Source organism: Rhipicephalus microplus, unplaced genomic scaffold (genome assembly GCF_043290135.1).
Source record: "Rhipicephalus microplus isolate Deutch F79 unplaced genomic scaffold, USDA_Rmic scaffold_18, whole genome shotgun sequence".
Lineage (NCBI taxonomy): Eukaryota > Metazoa > Arthropoda > Arachnida > Ixodida > Ixodidae > Rhipicephalus > Rhipicephalus microplus.
In genome coordinates, this window is record NW_027464591.1 from 2373345 (window position 1) to 2393928 (window position 20584).

The 20584-nt window shown below is 43.5% G+C and overlaps 2 protein-coding genes across 2 annotated transcripts in view; both read left to right on the forward strand.

Moving 5' to 3' along the window:
- Positions 1 to 5569, forward strand: part of LOC142785084 (uncharacterized) — a 62124-nt gene extending 56555 nt beyond the window's left edge. Inside the window, exons 18-19 of the mRNA XM_075883491.1 lie at positions 2312 to 3967; positions 5492 to 5569. Of these exons, the coding sequence (XP_075739606.1) occupies positions 2312 to 2606 (295 nt within the window). The 3' untranslated portion in view covers positions 2607 to 3967; positions 5492 to 5569. The remainder of the gene's footprint in view (positions 1 to 2311; positions 3968 to 5491) is intronic.
- An 849-nt stretch (positions 5570 to 6418) lies between these two features.
- On the forward strand, positions 6419 to 20584 carry LOC142785085 (membrane metallo-endopeptidase-like 1). The gene is made up of 9 exons (XM_075883492.1): positions 6419 to 6493; positions 8104 to 8162; positions 10138 to 10213; positions 13024 to 13088; positions 14542 to 14645; positions 15546 to 15602; positions 16243 to 16350; positions 17159 to 17217; positions 20003 to 20584. Exons 3-9 carry the CDS (start codon positions 10176 to 10178, stop codon positions 20103 to 20105), a joined length of 534 nt encoding a protein of 177 aa, XP_075739607.1. The 5' UTR covers positions 6419 to 6493; positions 8104 to 8162; positions 10138 to 10175; the 3' UTR covers positions 20106 to 20584.

Consider the following 20584-nt stretch of genomic DNA (forward strand, 5'->3'; position numbering starts at 1 on the left):
GCTGCATAGCCGGCGCATGGGCAACAGGCATGGCCACAGGCTGCTGGTGGGCAGCGACGGGAACAGCCTGAGCTACCTCTTCGGCATAACGTCGCGAGTGGTGAGGGCAGACGAGCGGACGGCGGCTGCTGCGTGAAGGGAATCAACGACAGTTGCCGAGCTACTTCTTCACGCACGAAGTCTTTAATCTCTTGCAGGGTTGGTGAGTGGTCGGGAACAGAAGTGAGAGTGGAGAGCGAGTCGGCGTGTGAGGAAAATGGCCGAGTCAGGGCGCGTTGCTTGCTCAACTCGTCGAAACTTTGACACAAAGTGACAAGTTCCTCAACGATGCAGGATTACGGGCCAGGAGCAGCTGATATGCACCGTCATTTATCCCTTTGAGGATGTGTTGAATCTTCTCCGACTTGGACATGGTGGTGTTCACACAGTTGCAAAGACCAATAATGTCTTCGATGTAGCTGGTGAAAGATTCCGTTGGCTTTTGTGCGCTAGTCCGCAAGCGTTGTTCGGCTCTGGACTTGCGGACTGCGGGTCGGCCAAAAACGTCAGCAAACAAGGTTTTAAAGATGGACCACGTCGTAATGTCGTTTTTGTGGTTGTTATACAACATTTCGGCCACGTCAGTGAGGTAAAAGATGACGTTAGTCAATTTGTCCGCGTCATCCCACTTGTTGTTTGCGCTCACCAGTTCGTAGTTAGCGAACCAGTCTTCCACGTCGGTCTCATCAGCTCCGCTAAAGACCTTGGGCTATCGCAAACGAAGAACGCCGGGGTTTCTGGGGGATGAAGTGGAAGAGCCAGGTTGCGCGTTGTTGGTAGCCATGATGGGAGGTAGCGTTCGGTTGCGCAGCTCCAGGTTCAGGCGACGGCGAATGGCAGCACCCAGGTTCAGGCGACGGGGAATGTCAACACCCTCCACCAATTGAAAAAGGGTTTATTGACGACTGTTGGGACGGTGGTCCTACGAAGAAACACGATCGTGCAAGAGCAACGGTCAAGCAGATGCCGGCGATGATCAGCACGAGCCGAGCGAGCGAAGCCCAGCACCCAGTACCCAAGCGGTGGCGATGTTGTTTGCCAACGATGCTCTTTCTTCTTCACAATATATATATACAACATATACACACACACACACACACACACAACATATATATATATATATATATATATATATATATATATATATATATATATATACGTGTGTGTGTGTTTGTGTTTGTGTGTGCGTGTGCGTGCGTGCGTGCGTGCGTGCGTGCGTGTGTGTGTGTGTGTGTGTGTGTGTGTGTGTGTGTGTGTGTGTGTGTGTGTGTGTGTGTGTGCGTGTGTGTGTTAGCTGTTTGAATCGGAGCGAAAATTCTGCGCAGCCATGCTTATAAAACAGTCGGCTGTGGAAATTTTGATCGGCTGACTGATTAGACTTACCCTTCAGTTTTTCACATACACCTGGTTTATCGTCTGGCGTAAGACAAACCACGCGATATTTTCGGGAGGCTACCTCGGCAGCCTCAGGCTGTCCTAATGGTGGCGCCTCTAAATGTAATTGTATTTAGGTGATTTAAGGAATTGTTTTTATTGCGTTTCTCTGATTTCGTTCCTGTGATGAGTAGTTCAGAACGCGTAGTTTTTTCAGACAAACACAAAGATAGCAAGGCATAATTCGACTGTATACGACCAAATATATGAATGTGCAAGTAGCAAACTGTCGGCTGTTGAAGATTTCCCAGTGGTGTCAGTAATTTCAACCAGGGCAATGTGTTTATCGAACGTCACACTCACTGCGTGATACCGTATAAGTCTGCACAGATTCATACTGCGAAACTGAATGGAAAGATTTTGGTATTTGAAGATATGATTCAAAAATATTTGTACTCTTAAGACCCTCTTGATTTCTTTTTAAGGCTTGAAAATTCTAGTGGCAGATTGCTGGTGCGTGAAACACTTTTTACTCACTTAAATGCCAGGCGCGAAAATGACACACACTAATTTTACGAGAGATGTGCTTACTTGACCTGCATTTAGAAGAATTTAAAATATTTTTTTGTATTTGTGGCTGAGTGGCGCGAAAAATTATTGGAGTGCCCTATCAGCACTACCTGCCGTCACCACTATAGGAGTACCTGATAGCATTAAGTAGCGGATGATATGGTCACCTAAGTTTTCCGGCGTATTGGCATTGGACGAAGAACCATAAGCTGATATAAAAAATCATTATAAGATTGAAATTTTCCTTTGTTGTTGTCTTAATTGTGACATATTTTGTCCCATTACATTTCTTTTGATCTCTTCTCATGTGGCCTTTCGGTATGGCTAGGCATGAGGTGCTAGCGTACATGGCGTTCCACACGACCGTCTACCTGGCCCCCTTCCTACAAGGCAAGGAGGATCTCTGGGGCTTCGCTATGTTCATGCTGACGAAGACGCAACGGCCGCAACCAGTGCCCAAGTGGCGGCTCTGTCTGCGACTCGTGGACAGGCTCCTACCCGGTCCCCTTGTGGTTGCTATAGAGCTGGTAGATGCCAGCACGCCATTCTTCGCTGACATCACGGCACGTATCACAGAACACCTCGAGCTTCTGCAACTGCTGTCTCAGACTAAGGAAAAGTAGGGAAATTTATCGATATATTTGACCGACTTATGGTATACTCGGCTGCCTGCTATCACACTTCAACTCGACGGAGACATTGTGGAGCCCACTGTTGAGCGGATCAAGAGTAAGCATGTCAGAGCCGAACTCGCCAGAGCCATTGAAAACCGTAAAAGGATACATGTTCCAGTGTCTTCTCTTGCAAACAAACAAGTTGCATAGGAACCAAGAAACCCATGCAGGTATCACGGCTGAGGCCGTCATGTCAGCAACCTAAGCTGCGGCAACCGTATCATATCTTTGACGGAGCCCTGTTGTCGAAACTCAGAAGGTCTTAGAACGCTCTGAACTAGTGAAAGATGGCTTGATGTAACCAATTAATGTTCAGCATTGACGTTGTGCCGTGAAGAGAGGTGCCTCCCTCCCCCCTATTTTTTTTCACTTTATATTGGCTAATCAACGAGTCCAATAGCATTCATACATTTTCCTCAAGAACCTTAAACTGTCGCGTATTATGCGAAATTATATTTACCAAACATTTTTTTAAAGGAGGAAAATATGCACTCTGTCAGCAACTCAATTTTATTGAGCAACATTGAAGTAGCTGGTGATCTCGCGCTCGACCTTCTTCCTGTCACAATCTAGGAGTAAAGGCTTCTGAAGAGTGAAAAACAAGAGAGCGTGCCAAAAAATAGGCCCAGAGCTTTTCATAATAGTCGGAATCCTCTTTCGTTGTCGCGTTATGCAATTTTGGGAAAAACTGCGACCATATCTACCGCATCAAAATGTGTCCTATGAACTTGAACTTCATCTTTGTTTTGCATCTATATATGGTACAGATAACAAAAAAACAGAAAAAAGTCACGTAATGACTTCACGAGGTCTGTGTGTCTTTGTTTGTTTTTTTATAAGGACAACGTATCGGCCAAAAAACGAATTATGCAGAATCACACGAACGAGATTACACTATTTTCTCACTGACATACAAATTCTCGCGTGCTCATACATGAAGAGTGGCTAAACTTCCGCTCACTTCTTTCCAAGAAAAATTTCTGGTTACAGCCTTGGTGTTGGAGAGCTCGATTGTGACCATGCTGTATACGACGAGCATCTTCAAAGCGCTCTGGAGCGCTCGACAACGAGCAGACGAATTTGCCACAAGACACAATATTTTTTTTACCTTCATTGCAATGTGATGGATGACAAGAGATAGCAATTTTTCTCCGCTATTTCGTCTTTCCTGTTTTCTTTCTGTCTCTCATTTGCCCACTCTACCCGTGCAGGCCGAGGTGATGATCGAAGAAGTGCGATCTTCTTTTATAGAAGAGGTCATGGCAATCGAACGCCTCGAAAGTTGGACCAAGCATATGCTGACAGTCAAGGTGAGTAGAGATCACTACGCGAAGGCCAAAAGCAAGTTCCACCCGCGATTCATTGTCATATATATTATGCCGGTAGTTTATTTTTGTTCATCTAATAAAATATCTCGCTACAAACTATAAGATGTCGTTCGACTCCGTGCTATTCTACACTGCTGCAGTGCAGTTAGTTTTAAAACTGCACAAAAAGAAATGTAAACTCAGTGCAGCCAAGTCCCATTAAATCTTTCCAAGTCAAAAAAATCAATAAATGTGAAGCGAGAAATAAACTCCTGACTTTTTCTTCTTCAGTTTATGACCTTGGTTTTGCAGAACAATCTAATGACGTCATTCAGCATCTCAAGCTTCGAAATATCTCAACCTTATATATTACGTTTCTTTTAAGCTGTAGTAAATTTTAAGCTGTATTTTTTGGAGATTCTAATTGTGGGCACCTTCCGGTAGACCTAAACCTCGACACCACGCACCATATTTAGTTTGTTATAAATTTAGTCATAACTGTAGCTCCATTACAACAGGAGGGGGTTATAGAATGCATACATATCAAAGCATGTGAGACACTTATGAGACAACGAATTGCACAATAATAAAATAACATACATGTATTATTGAAACACAGCTTGAAACAAGATATACTCTACGAAAATTTCTCCAATTGCGGCGGCCTAGTCTGACTCAAAAAAAAAACCCCATCTTAAAATTCCGCTTACATACGTACTATTCTTAATAGAATGTCGCAATGGCAATGCTGCCCGGTTATCACGCCTAGAATTATTTTCATGAGAGGCAGCTGAACGCCTGTGAAAATTCCTTCTTACGTATTCCTGCTCTTCATAGCGAAGCCGAAAAATATTAGGTTCATGAACCACACGGGTGGTATGTCACGCCTGTCTGTCCACTACCTCGTCTTACGTTGCTTCACTCACCCTGTAAGTAAAATTAGCATACGTAAAACGACGGACACATACAGGAAATGGGCCTGGGCTCGTTCTGTGTCTTTAATTACTTTACTGTGTGTGTCTCCGTCGTTCTTGCCCTGGTTTTCTCAGTACGCCTCGTTTGCCGCTTGCCCAACTGTAAGCGTTACTATAAAGCACTCTTTGTTGCTATTGGTGAAACCTTCTCCGAGAAAGAGAGAGAAAGAAACAACCCTATTTATCCCATCCGAAGGGAAAGGCGCTGCGAGAATGTGAAGGATTCAACTCGCGGTAGGCCTCCTCTACCACCTTAGCTCACCTCAGGATAGGTAAGCGTAAACAGTCTAATCAAGTGTGAGCGTCTAAGCTTGCCTTCTACATCACATCAACGCTATGAACATCTGCTGCACATCGTCCCAGTGCTGAACAATCGGTTTTACCGTCGTGCTCATTCATCTAGCGTTCATACACAAAAGCAATTAGGTGTCAATACGGTGTTTCTTTGATTGAATGCTATTGATCACTGCAACATGGCGACTGTTCATTAAAATTCAACTAAAGGGCACATAGAAAATTCCAAGCGTAAATTTTCATTTTCTCGCACCTGCAGGCCCAGAGTATTAGAGTGCACACGTTCTTCATGGCACAGTACGCAATCAACGTGTTCGTTAATAACACGATGACACAGGTAAGCAAAATATTCAAGTAGTGTCATATCCTTTCGACATAGACTCGGGTAAGCTTTGTAAAGCAAAAGTAAAGTGTATTCTCTTACCATCTATCATCCATAACGAGAGTTTCGTAGTCGTTGTCATTGGCCTTTCTCAATGTACAGTCGGCAGAAAACTTGTGCTGATCATTAACACATTACGCTGCGTAGCTGTGTCTCTGTACATAGCCGAGCAGTCAGAAGGACATATGGTGTATGTGCCTCGATATTATTTATTGCATGAAATATCCCTCTTCCTCACACGCTTGACTTCTCTTGGAATCCAGTCTATTGCTTTTAATCACGAGCGGTAATCCTGCCTTCTCGCTACATGCCCTGCGTGTTCGCAATGCTGGGACTAAACCTACCAATGAGAGCGCACCGAAAGCGATTTCTTAGGGTTATCTCGAAAACAGATCTTCAGAAAATTGCACCTAAGTTTTCCGGCAGCCGCCATGAACTCTGGTCACGTGAACATTCGGCTAATGTCGCGTAATGTAAACGGAAAGAAAGGTAGCGCAGATTTTATTTTGTTGTTGTTGTTCTTATTGCTGTTCCTTTGGCGGAGTCCGTGTATACAAAAAAGTGTGCACCGGTCTGCTTAACTGCAAGCAACCTAATAAACGCGTTCCCTCTTTTAAACATATCGTTTTCAGTGCACAACGATGATGATGGTGATTGCAAAGACGGTCCTCTTCTCAAAGTTAGCTTCAATAATCATGAACGCTAGGATTAATGTTCCTGCATTTAGCTGCCATGACGTAGAAATCCCTCACTGGTCTTCCAGATTCAAAAAGAGATACCATGGAAGAAGGATAGTCCCTTCGAGTACTTTCTCAATGTCAGCGCCTTCATGGCGAAGGACTGGGCAAGTCCAATACGCCATCCGCTCATAGAGCAAAGGTGAGAGACCACAATAGAGAAAACGTCCTGCATACGGCACTTGTTGATGGCTTATTTCGGTGGCATACTTGCAGACGTCGTTTTTCTCATTCGCGAAGATTAAACCCCTTTCTCTTTGCGACAACTTCGTCAATGTAGCTAATGCTGGAATAAATCTGAACAAAACAATAAGACACGGTCTCAACTTCCAAGAGTTTAGTGATTTCGTGCGAATAGAGCTACGCTCATCGTATACCAGCGTAAACCCCTTCACAAATACAAAAAAGAGGACGCGGACACAAGCACTACCGATAAGCATCTGCTTTAATGCGAACGCATGCCTGATATATTTACTACTGTTGACACCTTCACAGGTAACAAATGTGCTGTCATCCTCATATCTCCAGCAAAAACGAATAACTTCAGCAGGACTTAAAAGCGCTGATCTAATCAGGCTTTTAAGACATGCTTAACACGCGTTTTTTCTTTGAAGTGCTCCCGATTAAGCCGCTGTTAGCGCGATGGCATTACAGAGCTCATTCCACAGAAACTCCGGTGTTGGCGTCGGTGACGACGTCGGCGTCGGCGTCATTGGTTGTGAGCGAAAAATCTTGTTCATGACCAAAAAATCAATAAATATCCAAATGAAACAAATAATAAAATAATCGTAGCATATCTATGGAGTGAATGATGAATCATGATGAGTGAGGCGATGCGGCCGTCCATCTCTCCGTCTGTGTCTGTGGATATGCTGGGCTGGCTGCGCCGCCGGATATACGTGGGATAGCGCTAGACATTAACCAGCTTCATCCTTCAAAAAGTTGTGTTTAAGTGAGGATGCAACCAGGGTAGTTTGTTCTACCGAGCGAGTGTTCTACCAAACATCCACGCGTCTGCTTGTCAATGCAATGAAAATAACTTCCTTTGCTTCGAGATGCCGGCAAATTAACTTTCATACTTTACAAACACACGCGTTCTGTATACATGCTTCACAATTCAACATCGAATAATGCAGTTGTAATGTGAGGTACCAGCTTACTTTACCATCGGGCGTCAGAAGATGCGGTTATCATGATGACTTCGTGATTCAAAACTGGTCACCTATTACACAAAGCACACACGTCACTGCACCTTTTCCCTTAAGGCCACTTAGCGGGTGCATGGCAAGCGCGAAAGTTTTCGTGCACTAAGTGTTTCAAGTACGCACTAGCGATAGGATATCGCTATTGCGTTCAACTCATAAAGTCGAAGATTAAGCATCCCCATTTCTTTTTACCTCGTTAGCTACGTATAGGGACAATGTGCAGATGAAAATCGTCTTGTCTGTTGTTTTATTATCAGGGTCATTGCTGCTACTGATGATTATGGTGATTTTGTTTGTGTTGTCGACATCGATGATTTTGTTTTATTGTACCAGTCACTGATGGCATCGATGATTTAGTTTTATTGTTGCTCTTCGTGATAAAATCGATGATTCTGTTTCATAGTTGCACTTGCTCCTCCTAGTTTTGTTGTTGCTGCTGTTCCCGTCTACATATCAGTGAAAGTGAGCTTGGAGCACTCAGTACATAACCTGATCCCTTGAATGTGCACCAAAAAACACACTTAAATATTTTTCATTATAATTTCAGGTGAGGGCTCTCGCTTTTCGATTCCGACTGCCAATTCAACCCCCACAGGAATGTTGTAGGTAAGATCGCTAATCTTTTCTAACACTCCTCCACACACACGAAAATGTATCACATGAGCATCAATCTATCATGATGCAGAACTGATGTCTTCAATAGCATGTTGCCATTGACAAAAGGTGCTAAAGGATTACTAAAGAATCTATGCAGCTTGCCTGAAAAAAATGTTTTAATGACACTAGGCAAGAAAGTAATGCGCGGGTTATTTAGTGAAGTCATGAAACCTCATTCCTTGCGAAGTATACGAGATAGCGGCTCGAGTTCATGCTGGTTTGATGCCGGGAAACGCTTAGCTCTGAGGAGAAAAGAAATGCTCGCATGAACTTGTTGGGTGGAGGTGGTCATCGTGGTTGGTCGCGGGCGTTCATCGTGGACTTGCCTTGTTTTCCTACAGCCCACACAACAGGTGTACGTGCCAGCAAGCACTACAGATAATGGCGATGATAGTAGTAACATGTCAGCGTAGCGGCGAGCCATGACGACCCGCTAGCAAAAGCTGCGCGAGCCGCCTGCGTACTTTGCATAGAGCCTGCTAGGCGCGTGTTCCAGACACCCACTTTACGCGGCGCATGGGTTTATTAAATGCGAAGCTTTTCTCAGGGAACTTCCGTGACTTTGAGAGTGTCTATCTATCTATCTATCTATCTATCTATCTATCTATCTATCTATCTATCTATCTATCTATCTATCTATCCGCATATGACCTTTAGGTATCCTGGCCGTTTCAATAATCGGATCTATACCCAAATTGGTGTGGCATAACATAACTGTATGACGAGCATAACTGACTAGACATAACATGAAAATCGTGTCGTGTATGGACGTGTATGCCATGAATGTCATTATTTACGTTTTAGGGTCTTCGATGCTCTTGCGGTAGTTACGTTCACATGACATGTTGCAAAACTGGTATGGCATGACATGACTCCTTGTCAAACACAAGTGACAAGCCCTAACATGGAAATCATGACGTGCATGTCATATAAGTCATGACTACACGCCACACTCATGGTGCGCTCGCGTTCGTTTCGCTAGCTTCGCATATATCAAATTTGGTATTATGGGACGTAAATGCATGACATGACTGTTGCAAACATGATTATCATGATATGGGTGTAGTGTGAAACATGGCTATATGTATGCTCATAGCGTGCTCGCAGCCATTTCGCTAGCTTCACATATACCGAATTCGGTATTACATGACGTGAATGGATGACGAAGGTAAATGACACGTCCAAACAAGATTATCTTGATATGCGTGTCATGCAAAACATGGCTACATGCTACGCTCATAGCGTGCTCACGGCCGTTTTGATAGCTCCCCCATATACCAAATTTGGTATCACGTGAGGTGAATAGACGACGAAGGTAAATGTCACGTCCAAACATAATAATCATGACATGAAAGTCATGTACGGCATAATTTACGTCCGCCTCGTAACGTTGTGCTAATTTTAATGTGGCATGCCAACCTTCCTCATTCGTGCTTCGAATATCATTGATTCCCACTGTACGTGGGATCTGCGTTTTTTTTTTCAACAGGCTGCATAAGAACCCCACCGAGGAACGGCGGGGGTTCTTATGCAGCCTCTTGAAACGCTATGGCGTTTCACAAGGTCAATTTCTGTTAAAACGTTGAAGCGCAAATCATGATTTCTGCAATACTCAGGCAAACCTTCATGTTTTAACCACTGCACAGTCCTGTCATGTTTCAAATAAACTTTCAGTGAGAGCTGACAGAGCTGCTGGGATATTTTTCCTTGCTTTCCTCTTCATAGCGCCGTTAATTCTAGCGCTGCCTTTTCAAAGCTGTCCGACTCCCGTTTTTTTTTTTTTTTTCGTTTTACACTGTCATGTGAAACATGCATTTGCTAGTGCAGTATCTTGCCTCACTGTTTGCATGGTTAATTAAACATAAAAATGCGATCCTTCAGTAATTGAATATATCCATGTACCTGATTTCTTCGTCACTCCTAGTATTTTCATGTCACAATCGGGCAGTGGTTCCGCTAGCCATGTTCAACCTCTCCATGCCAACATCAGCGAGAGAGAGGTAAGCTTGTGCCAATGGCATTTTTTCTATGAAAAAAACTCACAGGGGCCTTTACTCATTCTTCTAAGACATTTGAAAGGCGAAAGCCCACTGATGTGGTTGTTTTAGCGCGCATTTTATATCGAGCTGCAAGCTTCTCTACATCACGTTCACTCATTAAACTTGGTTATTTATCTGAGTTCTTGCCTTATTTGCTTCGATTATAATCATAGACATTGTTATGACGCAGAAACAGCAGCACTCTAACGCAGGACAGCTCACTTTCTCGCTGTGTGTGCGCTTGGTTGTTCTTTTCGTGCTGCATGTTTGATGTGACAATATATGCGCCATCATGTTTTCGTCGTTTAGTGCGGTTTTGAATTCCTTAGGCGTGGCACGATTATTTTTGCTGCACTTCGGTTTCTCCGCCTTGTCATGTTTATGCCATACATAAAAATCATTAATTATGGTTGAATCTTGCTGCCCACCCCATGGTTGGCAGATTCTTGAAACCAAAGAGAAAAAAAAACAGTTGTAGCACTTTCTCACATTTTTCGGAAGATTATTTTTAGGTCTTGCCGACCGCGCTAAAAGAAACCCCAAGCGCGCCTTTTATACACAGCAGATTATCGCCCTCGTCACGTTGCGCAATCTTCGGCATCGGCATCAAACTGTCAAAAGTATACCACGCGCTCACTTTTCCTGAAACTGACCTTTCTTGTGAGCTTTTTTTGAAAATATATTTTGAGGCTTTATCCGTGGTCGTTTGCGCAATGACTGTTTGCTTTCTCGCTTACGGTGATATCTATTCGCGCCATACGCTCGTAAACGCAATGCGTCTTATTCGTCTTTCGTGGACGATTACGGAGAGAGTCATATGCCATTACAGCAGTATTTATGACACGCGGGCTTCCCATTCCTTATAAATCAACGCCTAAGTAGAATCAAGATGGAAATAGCACCTAATTAGACGGGGTACCTGTCGGCTTCTACTAATGCTCGTCTTCAGAATTACCTGCGTGCAGAGCTAGTACTTAAGATTGAAGGTTACTTGTTACGTTCTATATAGATGGCTCGGAACAGAAGTTTTGTAAAGTTTTTCAACGACTATGGTCAGCATTGTCAATATGCAACGTCGTCCCTTATGGTAATGTCTGTGCAGCTATGAGTTCATTTTGCATGATTTTGGTGCCACTGTTATTTTTACTTCGCCAGTTACACAAACTATGAAATCATCAAATTGATCATTGGAACAGCAACGTAACTATTCATATGTTGTTTACTTGGGTATAGCACTATATGCATAGGTTAATGCTGTCTCCATTAATGACAGAATGAACGGCGAGTGGACGTAGAATAAAGGCAGCCATCACATTCAACATGCGTCCCCAACGAGCGATCATGTTAGAAAAATGGTCATGATGTCGATGATAATGTACTGGCAACGTCAAAGTGCCAAAACATGTCAGCTGAATGAGCTATAGCCTTTATTAGGTATTTGTTACTCAGAGTGCGTAAGAGCGCGACAGAAAACGAGGTGGGCAGGTGATATTGATAAGTTTGCAGGTTTAAGGTGGATGAAAAAGCATATGACCGGGTTGATTGGCGGGACATGTGATAGGCGTTTGCCCTGCAATGGGCGTAGTAAGGGTGATGATGATCATTATAATGTTGCCTCAGAACAGAAGCGGAACCCACCATACTCTCTATATTTATTACTGGTCTATAAAAAAACAGTGTATTTGTTCAAGAACACCCCCCCCCCCCGTGCCTCATTTCAAATTAGCATGGGAACTAAACACGTGGACAAAGTTTTCTAAATATTTCCTACCATACAGAAGAATTTTCCCGAGAATCTCCTCTTGGAACTTGTTAATTTTGTATATAATACATAAGGTATTTCATTGACGTAGGTCATGAGCCTGATAACAGAGTAGTTAACAGGGTCCGCGCAGAAAGCCAATTATATTCGACGATCGTCTCCTTCTCTTACAAAAAAGCAATCTTTGTCAAAAGCACGCTGCAGTAAGGAGAACGGCAACAAACTCATGTTTTATACCATGTAAGGCTAGCAGAAAACTCTCTTATGATGAAACTTAGCTTTTTTTGGGACACATTTGTCAACGAAATGTCGGCTTATGATATTTTGCCGCACGCTAAAGAACCCCAGGTGGTCGAAATTTCCGGAGCCCTCCACTACGGCGTCTCTCATAATCATATGGTGCTTTTGGGACATTAAACCCCACATATTAATCATCAATCATGTCGGCTTATGAAAACTCGGCCACTGCAGCAAGCGATTCGACCTTCATGCTCTCTTTCACTACTTCGCAAACCGAGTGTAAAAAGCAGAACGTATACGAAGGTGTGATCCATCTGCTGATTGCTGTAACGATACAGCTCGCGCAATCGAACCCTTTCAAGCAAAAGTTGTGGTATGCCGAAGCCACGCAGTCACCGGTTCAACCTGCGAGCCTTTCGCGTGATGAAAGACGGCCGGCGTGTTTCCATTCTATTTGGCTTCCCTTACTACTTTCGCTCGGACGTGGAGCATACGGCGCTTCCGAAATATTATCCGAAACCTCCAGATGGCGACGGCAGCGATGACAAGACAAGCGCCCGGGGATCTACACATTTGCTCTCACAATATAGTGGACCTGGGTGGTCAGGTTTCACGTCTGGTATCTTTTCCCGCCTTCGTGTAATATCTTCCATTGTCATCGTTCCACGGGGACACTGCTTTTCATGCTCATTTTATGATATCCACGAGGGCTGGTATTGTAGTATTTTTTATTGTGCCATATACAACTATTTTTGCTACTATTTTGCAGGACGTTTCATATACCCAGAATCAGCACTCGGATTTCCGCCTGTCTCTTCAGGGCGACATTTTCAGGTGAGAGCTTCATTGTATTGCTGACTATCACCGGGCGCGTTGAGTTTTTTTTTTCTGGGACAAGGCGGGGGATGGGGGGAGGATACTTACTGGCACGTGTTTTCATAGGGAGGGAGATGAATAGAGGAAAGTACGCGTCAAAGCGTCACAACCTCGGCCGGCGTAAGAGGCGACACTCACGCAGACTCTCACATGCTGTGCCTTTTTCTTCAAACCGGGACATTTAAAACCTCCTCCAGATTTGTCACATAACCACGTTTAGTAGTCACACACATTCAATCGAGCTTATCTCGCCGGACTCGTTGACACTCGTGCATCTGTTTGAGACCGAATGAGTCGTGAGACTTAGCGAGTCCACTTAAGAGCGAGTTTCTACTGAACATCCGTAGTACTTGTATGCCACACCGGAGGCCTGGCGTCCTCAGGTGTGAACGCCACTTGTTCTTGCCGTTGCCCTTGGTCTAGACGAAAAGAAAGGGCAAGACACATTGTGCATACGATCGATTGAATCTTCTGCATAGGCAAAGCGTCTTGACTTAACCCCAATAGGCTGCTTATAGGCGCAGCTAATCACTTTTGTGAAAGGCATTGTGATGTTTGAAGGATAACTCGAGGTTGCGCGTTCCAGCAGCAAATTCATAAGTATTATTGTTCATTGCTCAAAAAGAACACTGCCAAAAACAAATGCGGCGTGCATTTTGGGCCTAAGAACAACTTCTTTTCTTGTAAAAATTGAACACGATTGGTTGCGGGGTAATTAAATATTCAAATATTTTCTAATGAAGGTTAATTAGCAAAACTCGCTCAAATAACGTATTTTTTATATGATAAAGAGTGCCTTACAATTAAGTTGTGTGAAATTTAAACATATTCGGATACAGCATCACAGTTCGCGCCTGAAGGAGATATGAAGTATGGTATAGACAGAACAATATCGTTTTTAAGCAGCTCCCTAAAGAAAAAAAATATCAAATAATTTTCCACATAGAACCTGTAAGAACAAAAATTATACAATAATAGTTCTATAGTCACTAAGCTATGACATGAAGCAATAATACAAAAAGAACAAATTTTAAGCGACAGAACAAACTTTAATAAATACGAATTCCCGTCCGACCTTTTTTTTTTCCCCAGACACATTTCGACTAATGGCTCAGTAGGAATCTTGAATGCCAGATTTTCCAAAAAAGACTAAGAAAGCTTCATGTTTGTCCTGAAGTCTTCATGTTCTTTGTTCATGCTGTTATTGTGTATGTTCTATAGCTCATCACAGGACGCAGATACAAATATAGTGGAAATGTTCAGTCTTTAATAAGAGTTTATTATTGAGAAAAGTATTGAAACAATATACGCCGTAGAAACAAGCACCGTATCGACCAATACTTGCGGGTATCGCTTGATTGTTCTTTCCTTTATTTCTTTCTTTTTTTGATGTTCTTTCCTTTATTTTCAGATAACTTTTACAGACACACTGATATAATCCCGATGGAGTATACCTCGAAGCACGTCAATAACACCCTGAATTGTCTGACCCGGCATTACAAGAATAAAGGCCAGGTACAGTGCCTCTATTGCATCCTCTTTCGAACCGCTAATATGACGGCAACAGTTTCTTTCACACGAGCAGCACAGCATGTGCCAAATTCATTATGTTTCCTTCACGCACTCCATTCCTTCAGCTGGTCGCGCCCGTCGACTCATTATCAGCATTGATTTTTGCGAGTGATTCCGTGTCCTGAGAAGTTTTTGTCATTATTGATTCCTATTCTCTTTTGTGCTGGTAGTTGAAACAAGTGTAAATAAACTACATATGCGACGAGTCTTTCTGTTTAATATCATTATTCAGAGCCCCCCGTCATTAGTTTTATAATGTAAATGCAAGGTCAAGAGCGGTATCAGTGTCGGTACAAAAGCAGCAAGAGCTAGCCGGGTGTACGGGCAGCGTCGCAGCAGCAACCAGGCAGTCTTAGCTCGTGCCTCGCGCCAACGCGTCGATGTCGCTGCAGTAGTGGGCATTCCTCTTCACTACAGTTTATGTAAATGGAGGCGAAGTTTTATACTGTACTATGTCAGTGCGCCTTACAGAGCATTAGGTTCTCTTAATGTATCTGAGGATATGATTGTCTTTCACGCTTCGAGACATGTATTTCCTGAATCGCTAATGCTATAGAGCTGTCCCTAACAAAAAACTTAGTGTAATCTTCATTTTGAACGTGTTCGTAGTGAAGGCGAGTGTATCATGACAATAAAAAAAATCTCGTTGAGGCAACGTTTCTTAGTTTATCCCAAGTTATTTAGTCTTATATGTTTTGACTATATTGTCTATCGGTCAGACGTATAGTCTACGGGTCATAAGGACATTCAAACTATCTGACTGTGCTCACTTTTTCGTGTTAGCTTTAAGGTCACGTTTGCTGCATTGAGTTGTCACTAACCACACGAAAATTTCATTCGCAGGAAATGACAGGATTTGAAAAAGTGGAAGACTGCACCGCGGTCATTGTGGCCTACGAGGTACGTCTTGTGCACCACCACGTCTTGTTTTAGTCATTACTGGCCAGGTAGAAATATGTGAAATAACTGAATACCCTAGCGAAAGAAGAAGCAAGCCCGCTTGCAAAATGTTTGCTGAAGATTAGGGCGTACGTATCATCCACTAATAAGGTTGGAGGCGGGTGCCAGGGGCGCTTCTCGTCAGTGACAGCTGTGAGCTGTACCACGCACCCAATCCGGCGAGTGATCAGCGGCACTTCCATGGTGTAGACAGCTGCATGGCCGGTCACTGTGTGGCTTCTGCCTCAAGGGGCCTAATTTTGCTGCTCGCGTTACCTCAAAAGAACTAGAGGCAGGCGCAGTGCACTTGCCTCCCTCTGTTCAACCATCACTGCTTTATGTCAGCAGTGGCTATTTCCACCAGCATTGTGATTGTGGTCGTGGCTATCTTATCAGATGTGTTAGTATTTGCTTGCGCATGCATGATGCCGGATCAATTTAGGCACTGTTTACAACTACAAACTTTATTTTGCAAAGCTTGCTGATGCATTGATATCGCAGTCAATTCATCGCGATGTGGGCAAACCTGTGATCTATATATTCTCCTTCGCCTTGCATTAATTTCGCTCTCTTTCCTATTTCTTTGCGCCACGTACGGCAGACCTTCCAGCAACGGCTGTTCAGCAAGCAGTACCTAAATGCCGACTACAGACTGCAAGGCCTCGGAAAAGTCACAGCAAATCAACTGTTTTTCGTATACTACGCACTGGTGAGACTTTCTGTGGTGGTAATTTCTGTATACTGGTTGGGTTTTCTAGTCCTCTTCAGAAAAGCTTGATTAAATGAGCACCATCGCTGCGAACAGGTCAAGGTTCAGTTTAATTTATTTATATACGAAAGGTCATCTTATCCCATCGAAAATTAAGAAAACATTTGATATAACAAAACATAACAAATTAATAATGCAAATTAGGAACTAAAACTGAAAGAATAACGAGACAATAAAAGCTAACCCGTGTTTTAAGCTGCTATCCACGCCGCTAAAAGACCAAGCTTTTGAAAAATGAGAAAATTTAATACTGAAAAACGAATGTTTGTAGCTGCCCGTGCCATACATGTCGCGTGCTAAGTTCCCTAACTAATACGGCGATCTGGGCGAATCAGTGTATTGCCATCTCCGGGTAAACGTGCAGTGCGGCGGAGACAATGAACGAGAAACGGACGACACGAGCGCAGTCTTTCAAGCAAAAAAATTTATTTCGTTCACAAACGAAAATGCGTTTAGGTCACGCGGTCTCTTGTGTACCGGGCAATCACCGGGTGACTTCAAGGCATTTTTGTTTGCGCACGAAATAACTTTTTTTTTCTTCGGTTAAGAGTCAGCGCTCGTGTCTTCCGTTTCTCGTTCATTGTTTATGCCGTGCTGCATTTTCGCCCAAATGTGCTAGTTTCCTTGTCAAACATACCCCCGAATGAAAAAAGGCCCACAGTGGCCCTCACAATTGGCTCTATAGGGACTATCATAATAATCAGTAGTCTTTATTAAATATTCCTTTCATGTTTTTTTTTTTTTTCAGAGCATGTGCGGGCGGCCCCACCTGAAGAAAGCTGGGATGACAGCGGTCCTGCAAGATCGGTACGTGTTAGGCTACTTTCTGCTCTAGTGGCAAACTACCATGTGAAGCATCGGTCGAAGACTTGACACTGTAAATTACGCTTTCGCAAACATACGACCGCACAGGCATCCATTAACTCTCGCGTTTTTAAGTCGAAAGCCTGAAATGGCCCATAAAACGCGAAGTTTCGCCGCAGCGTTTGCGGAGTAGAAAATGAGTGAAGCAAAAGTCATAATCACGCAGGTACATCATGATATGACGTAATGATCACGTCACAGATCTCGTAACGTTGCTTTGTCATTACAACACCGCATGACGTAACCTCACTTGATGACGCCGTCATATGATATTGTAGCTTAGTCAAAGGTCGTCTAAATACGGAGGAATGGCATACCAACGTTGGGTGCCTACGATTTCGGAGGCACTCCACCTGGTGGCGGTGCGTTAAACACATCGGTACCACTTCCTGGTGCTGCGTAAGCGTACTAGGCACGCTGCCAGTGGGCAGCTGCATGTGACTAAATGCAGATTAGTAGGCCTTGCGTTCGTCGTTCACTAGGTGTTGTAACAGCGTGTAAATAATCTAAATAAGCACGGAAAAACTAGATTATGCGGTCTAGGTGATCCCCGCGTTCGCGCAGCCTGTACTTACCGCTGGAACGCATTGCCGTGGCGTATAAGCAGGCGCAAACACAGAGAGCGGTGACACACCAATTCAAAAGTATTTACCTCGCTTGAAACAAAAATAAACTTCATAGAAGTTTCTGAGTAAGCAGGCAATGAAAACGTCGAGCTAATCTGCGATTGAGCATACTTCATTAAGACCGCCTCAATATTGATTTCACGGCACAAAAATGAACATTTTTACTACTTTGTTGCCACCTGTACACTTCACTCAGCACTATATACGCCTGAAATAATTTTCGGTCTACAGTAAAACATCTTGAAAATATGCTAATCTAAACTGTCAGATTTCGTTAAAAGTTGCCTCTCTAATAAAAAAAATCCCAATAGAGATTCTGTTCTTCCTATTCGAGGCTGCATAAAAACCAAGAAAGCGTAAACGTTCGTAAAACTTAAGTAAAAGCCTACCGTCGTTCTAAAGGCTAAAGTTTGTCTTGAGCAAATTTAGAGAGAACGAATTTTCTTTATGTGTGTCACGAGCCATGGCTTCGAGCTTTCCGAAATAATTCACATGAGGGTCGCGGTACTGCAAACGTTTTTTTTTTTTTTTTGCAAAATGATGTACTGGGGAATTACCGTAATTTTACGTGAATTATACTGATTTCTTTGTCAAGCAACTCAAAGATGGTCGAGCACCAAGGTTGGAACAGTTCGCATGCAACACCCCAGATCTCTTTCACATTCGAGCATTCTTCAGTGAATGGCTGAGAAAATCTTCGGAGTTCTTTTTTTTTTTTGCAGCATCGCAATATATCTCTAACACATCAGAATTTTTACATTTCTTTCGATAGAGATATACACATGCGTTTCAACTGTACAGTCGCACACAGGAGTATTCGCTCGGCACGCTCGTGGGGGTATTCAGAAGCACAGGGTCACCTCACCTGTCAGCCCTGCTGCGGGAGGGTTTCATGTGTGAGAATTGCAGGAGCGGGACCGGAGTCGGTCTCTTGTTTCTTAATACAGTGCTTCCGGCCGTCGAACAACTTTCGTCGTATGTGAAATTTTAAAATTAATGGAAATTAATTTTAAATTTAAAAGAAATAATTGAACATTTCACGAAGTGTGTGGTCTTAGTTCAAGCCACGTTTCATGCATATATCAGATAATATATTCACTTTAGATAAGGGCCAGATAACTGTAAGTGTAATTATTCAATATTGTTGAGTTTCCCGGAAGCTCAGACGGTTTCAGTTGAGATTGTGTGGCACCTGGCGGAGCGGATCTGTCAAATGAGTATTCTCTACAATCCGCTTGGGCAGCACGGCTGAACACTGTGTTGACCCAACGCACACCCACGCCAATGAAGTGTGCCTTGCCTTTGGAGGTTTGGAGAGCCTGACACCTTAGCGAAAAACTAGGGTCACCTTCATGGAGCTTTTCACCTGCTTTTTCTACAGCAAAATTAAGCTCTCATGAGATAACAGCAAGGGCCGTTATTGGCGCCGTATTTGTCCGCCGCCAACACCAGAGGTGTGCGTTACCACCATCGCGCGGAATAACACAGCAAAAAGCTATCAAAATACAATACCGACAATAGAATGAAATTCGCACCTGGGCCCCTTGCGCGGCAGCCCAGCGTTCTACCACTGAGCTACGCTGCTGCTCGACATCGTTGCTAACTGACGCTATTCAGGCTTCATCTCTGGTAAGTGAACATGTATAATAAAGCGTTTTAGAACATAAAAGTAAAAGCAGGGCGTCCGACAATATTGATTACGCGACGAGCGGGTCTTTGAATGTTCCGATTCGTTACAAAAGCCTCGGTTTATTTTCTTCATCATCGTCAGCCGCAGCATCAACAATGTTGCGGGTACCACGTTTTTCCGAACAATGACAAAAATGGCCTAGGGGCCGCTTCCGTACAACACAAAAGGTAATATTTATTATGTAGTGGGTACCATGCAAGTTTGCTTGTAGTGGCTGCCACAATAGTGTTTCAAAAAACTTTCGAGAAAGGCCACTCTTTCAGCTTCCGCGGTGATTGTGCTGCGCGTTACAGGCCCTCCTGGTGTGTTTGTTTACAGTTTATATCCATTTTTTGGAGTTGGGAGGTTGGTGGGTCGAACCGACAGTGCATATGCTGTTCCTCTGCAATACTGAGCTCGCGTTCTTGTGCAGCGTCAACGTGCCCCTCATGAACCTGCCGGAATTTGCGAGCGCGTTCAACTGCCCAGATGACTCGCCGATGAACCCAAGGAACAGGTGCAGCTTCTGGAATTGAGCAGGACGGCCTATTTCACTTGCTTCGGATTAAAAAAAAACCTAAATTAATTCGTGACATCCCCCGTGTTGCTATGTCGTCTTTTAACCGACATTGGGCTTTCCATTTGCTTATTTGCGTGTTTGTTTGTTTCTTTGTAGAAATTATTTCGAATACCATTTGTGTGTATCGTCGATGATGAGCGGTGTGTGCTTAAGAGAAATACCAACGCATTTTTACATGAGCCAGAGAGGCAGCAACTAGGATTCATTATATGCCGTATTTTGATAAAAGTGACAAAGTAGTATTTCAGAAACGGGATGTCTGATATACTAAGCCGGGGAGCTGAAACTTGGACAGCAATGCAGAATATTGAGGTACCCGTGCAACCAGCCTCGCAAAAACAGAGGGCCTTCACGGTAACGTTTACTCAAACAGAACTGGGAAGTGAAAATGAAACCAGTAAAAATTGTGCTTTATTTATGCAAATCCTCACGTTA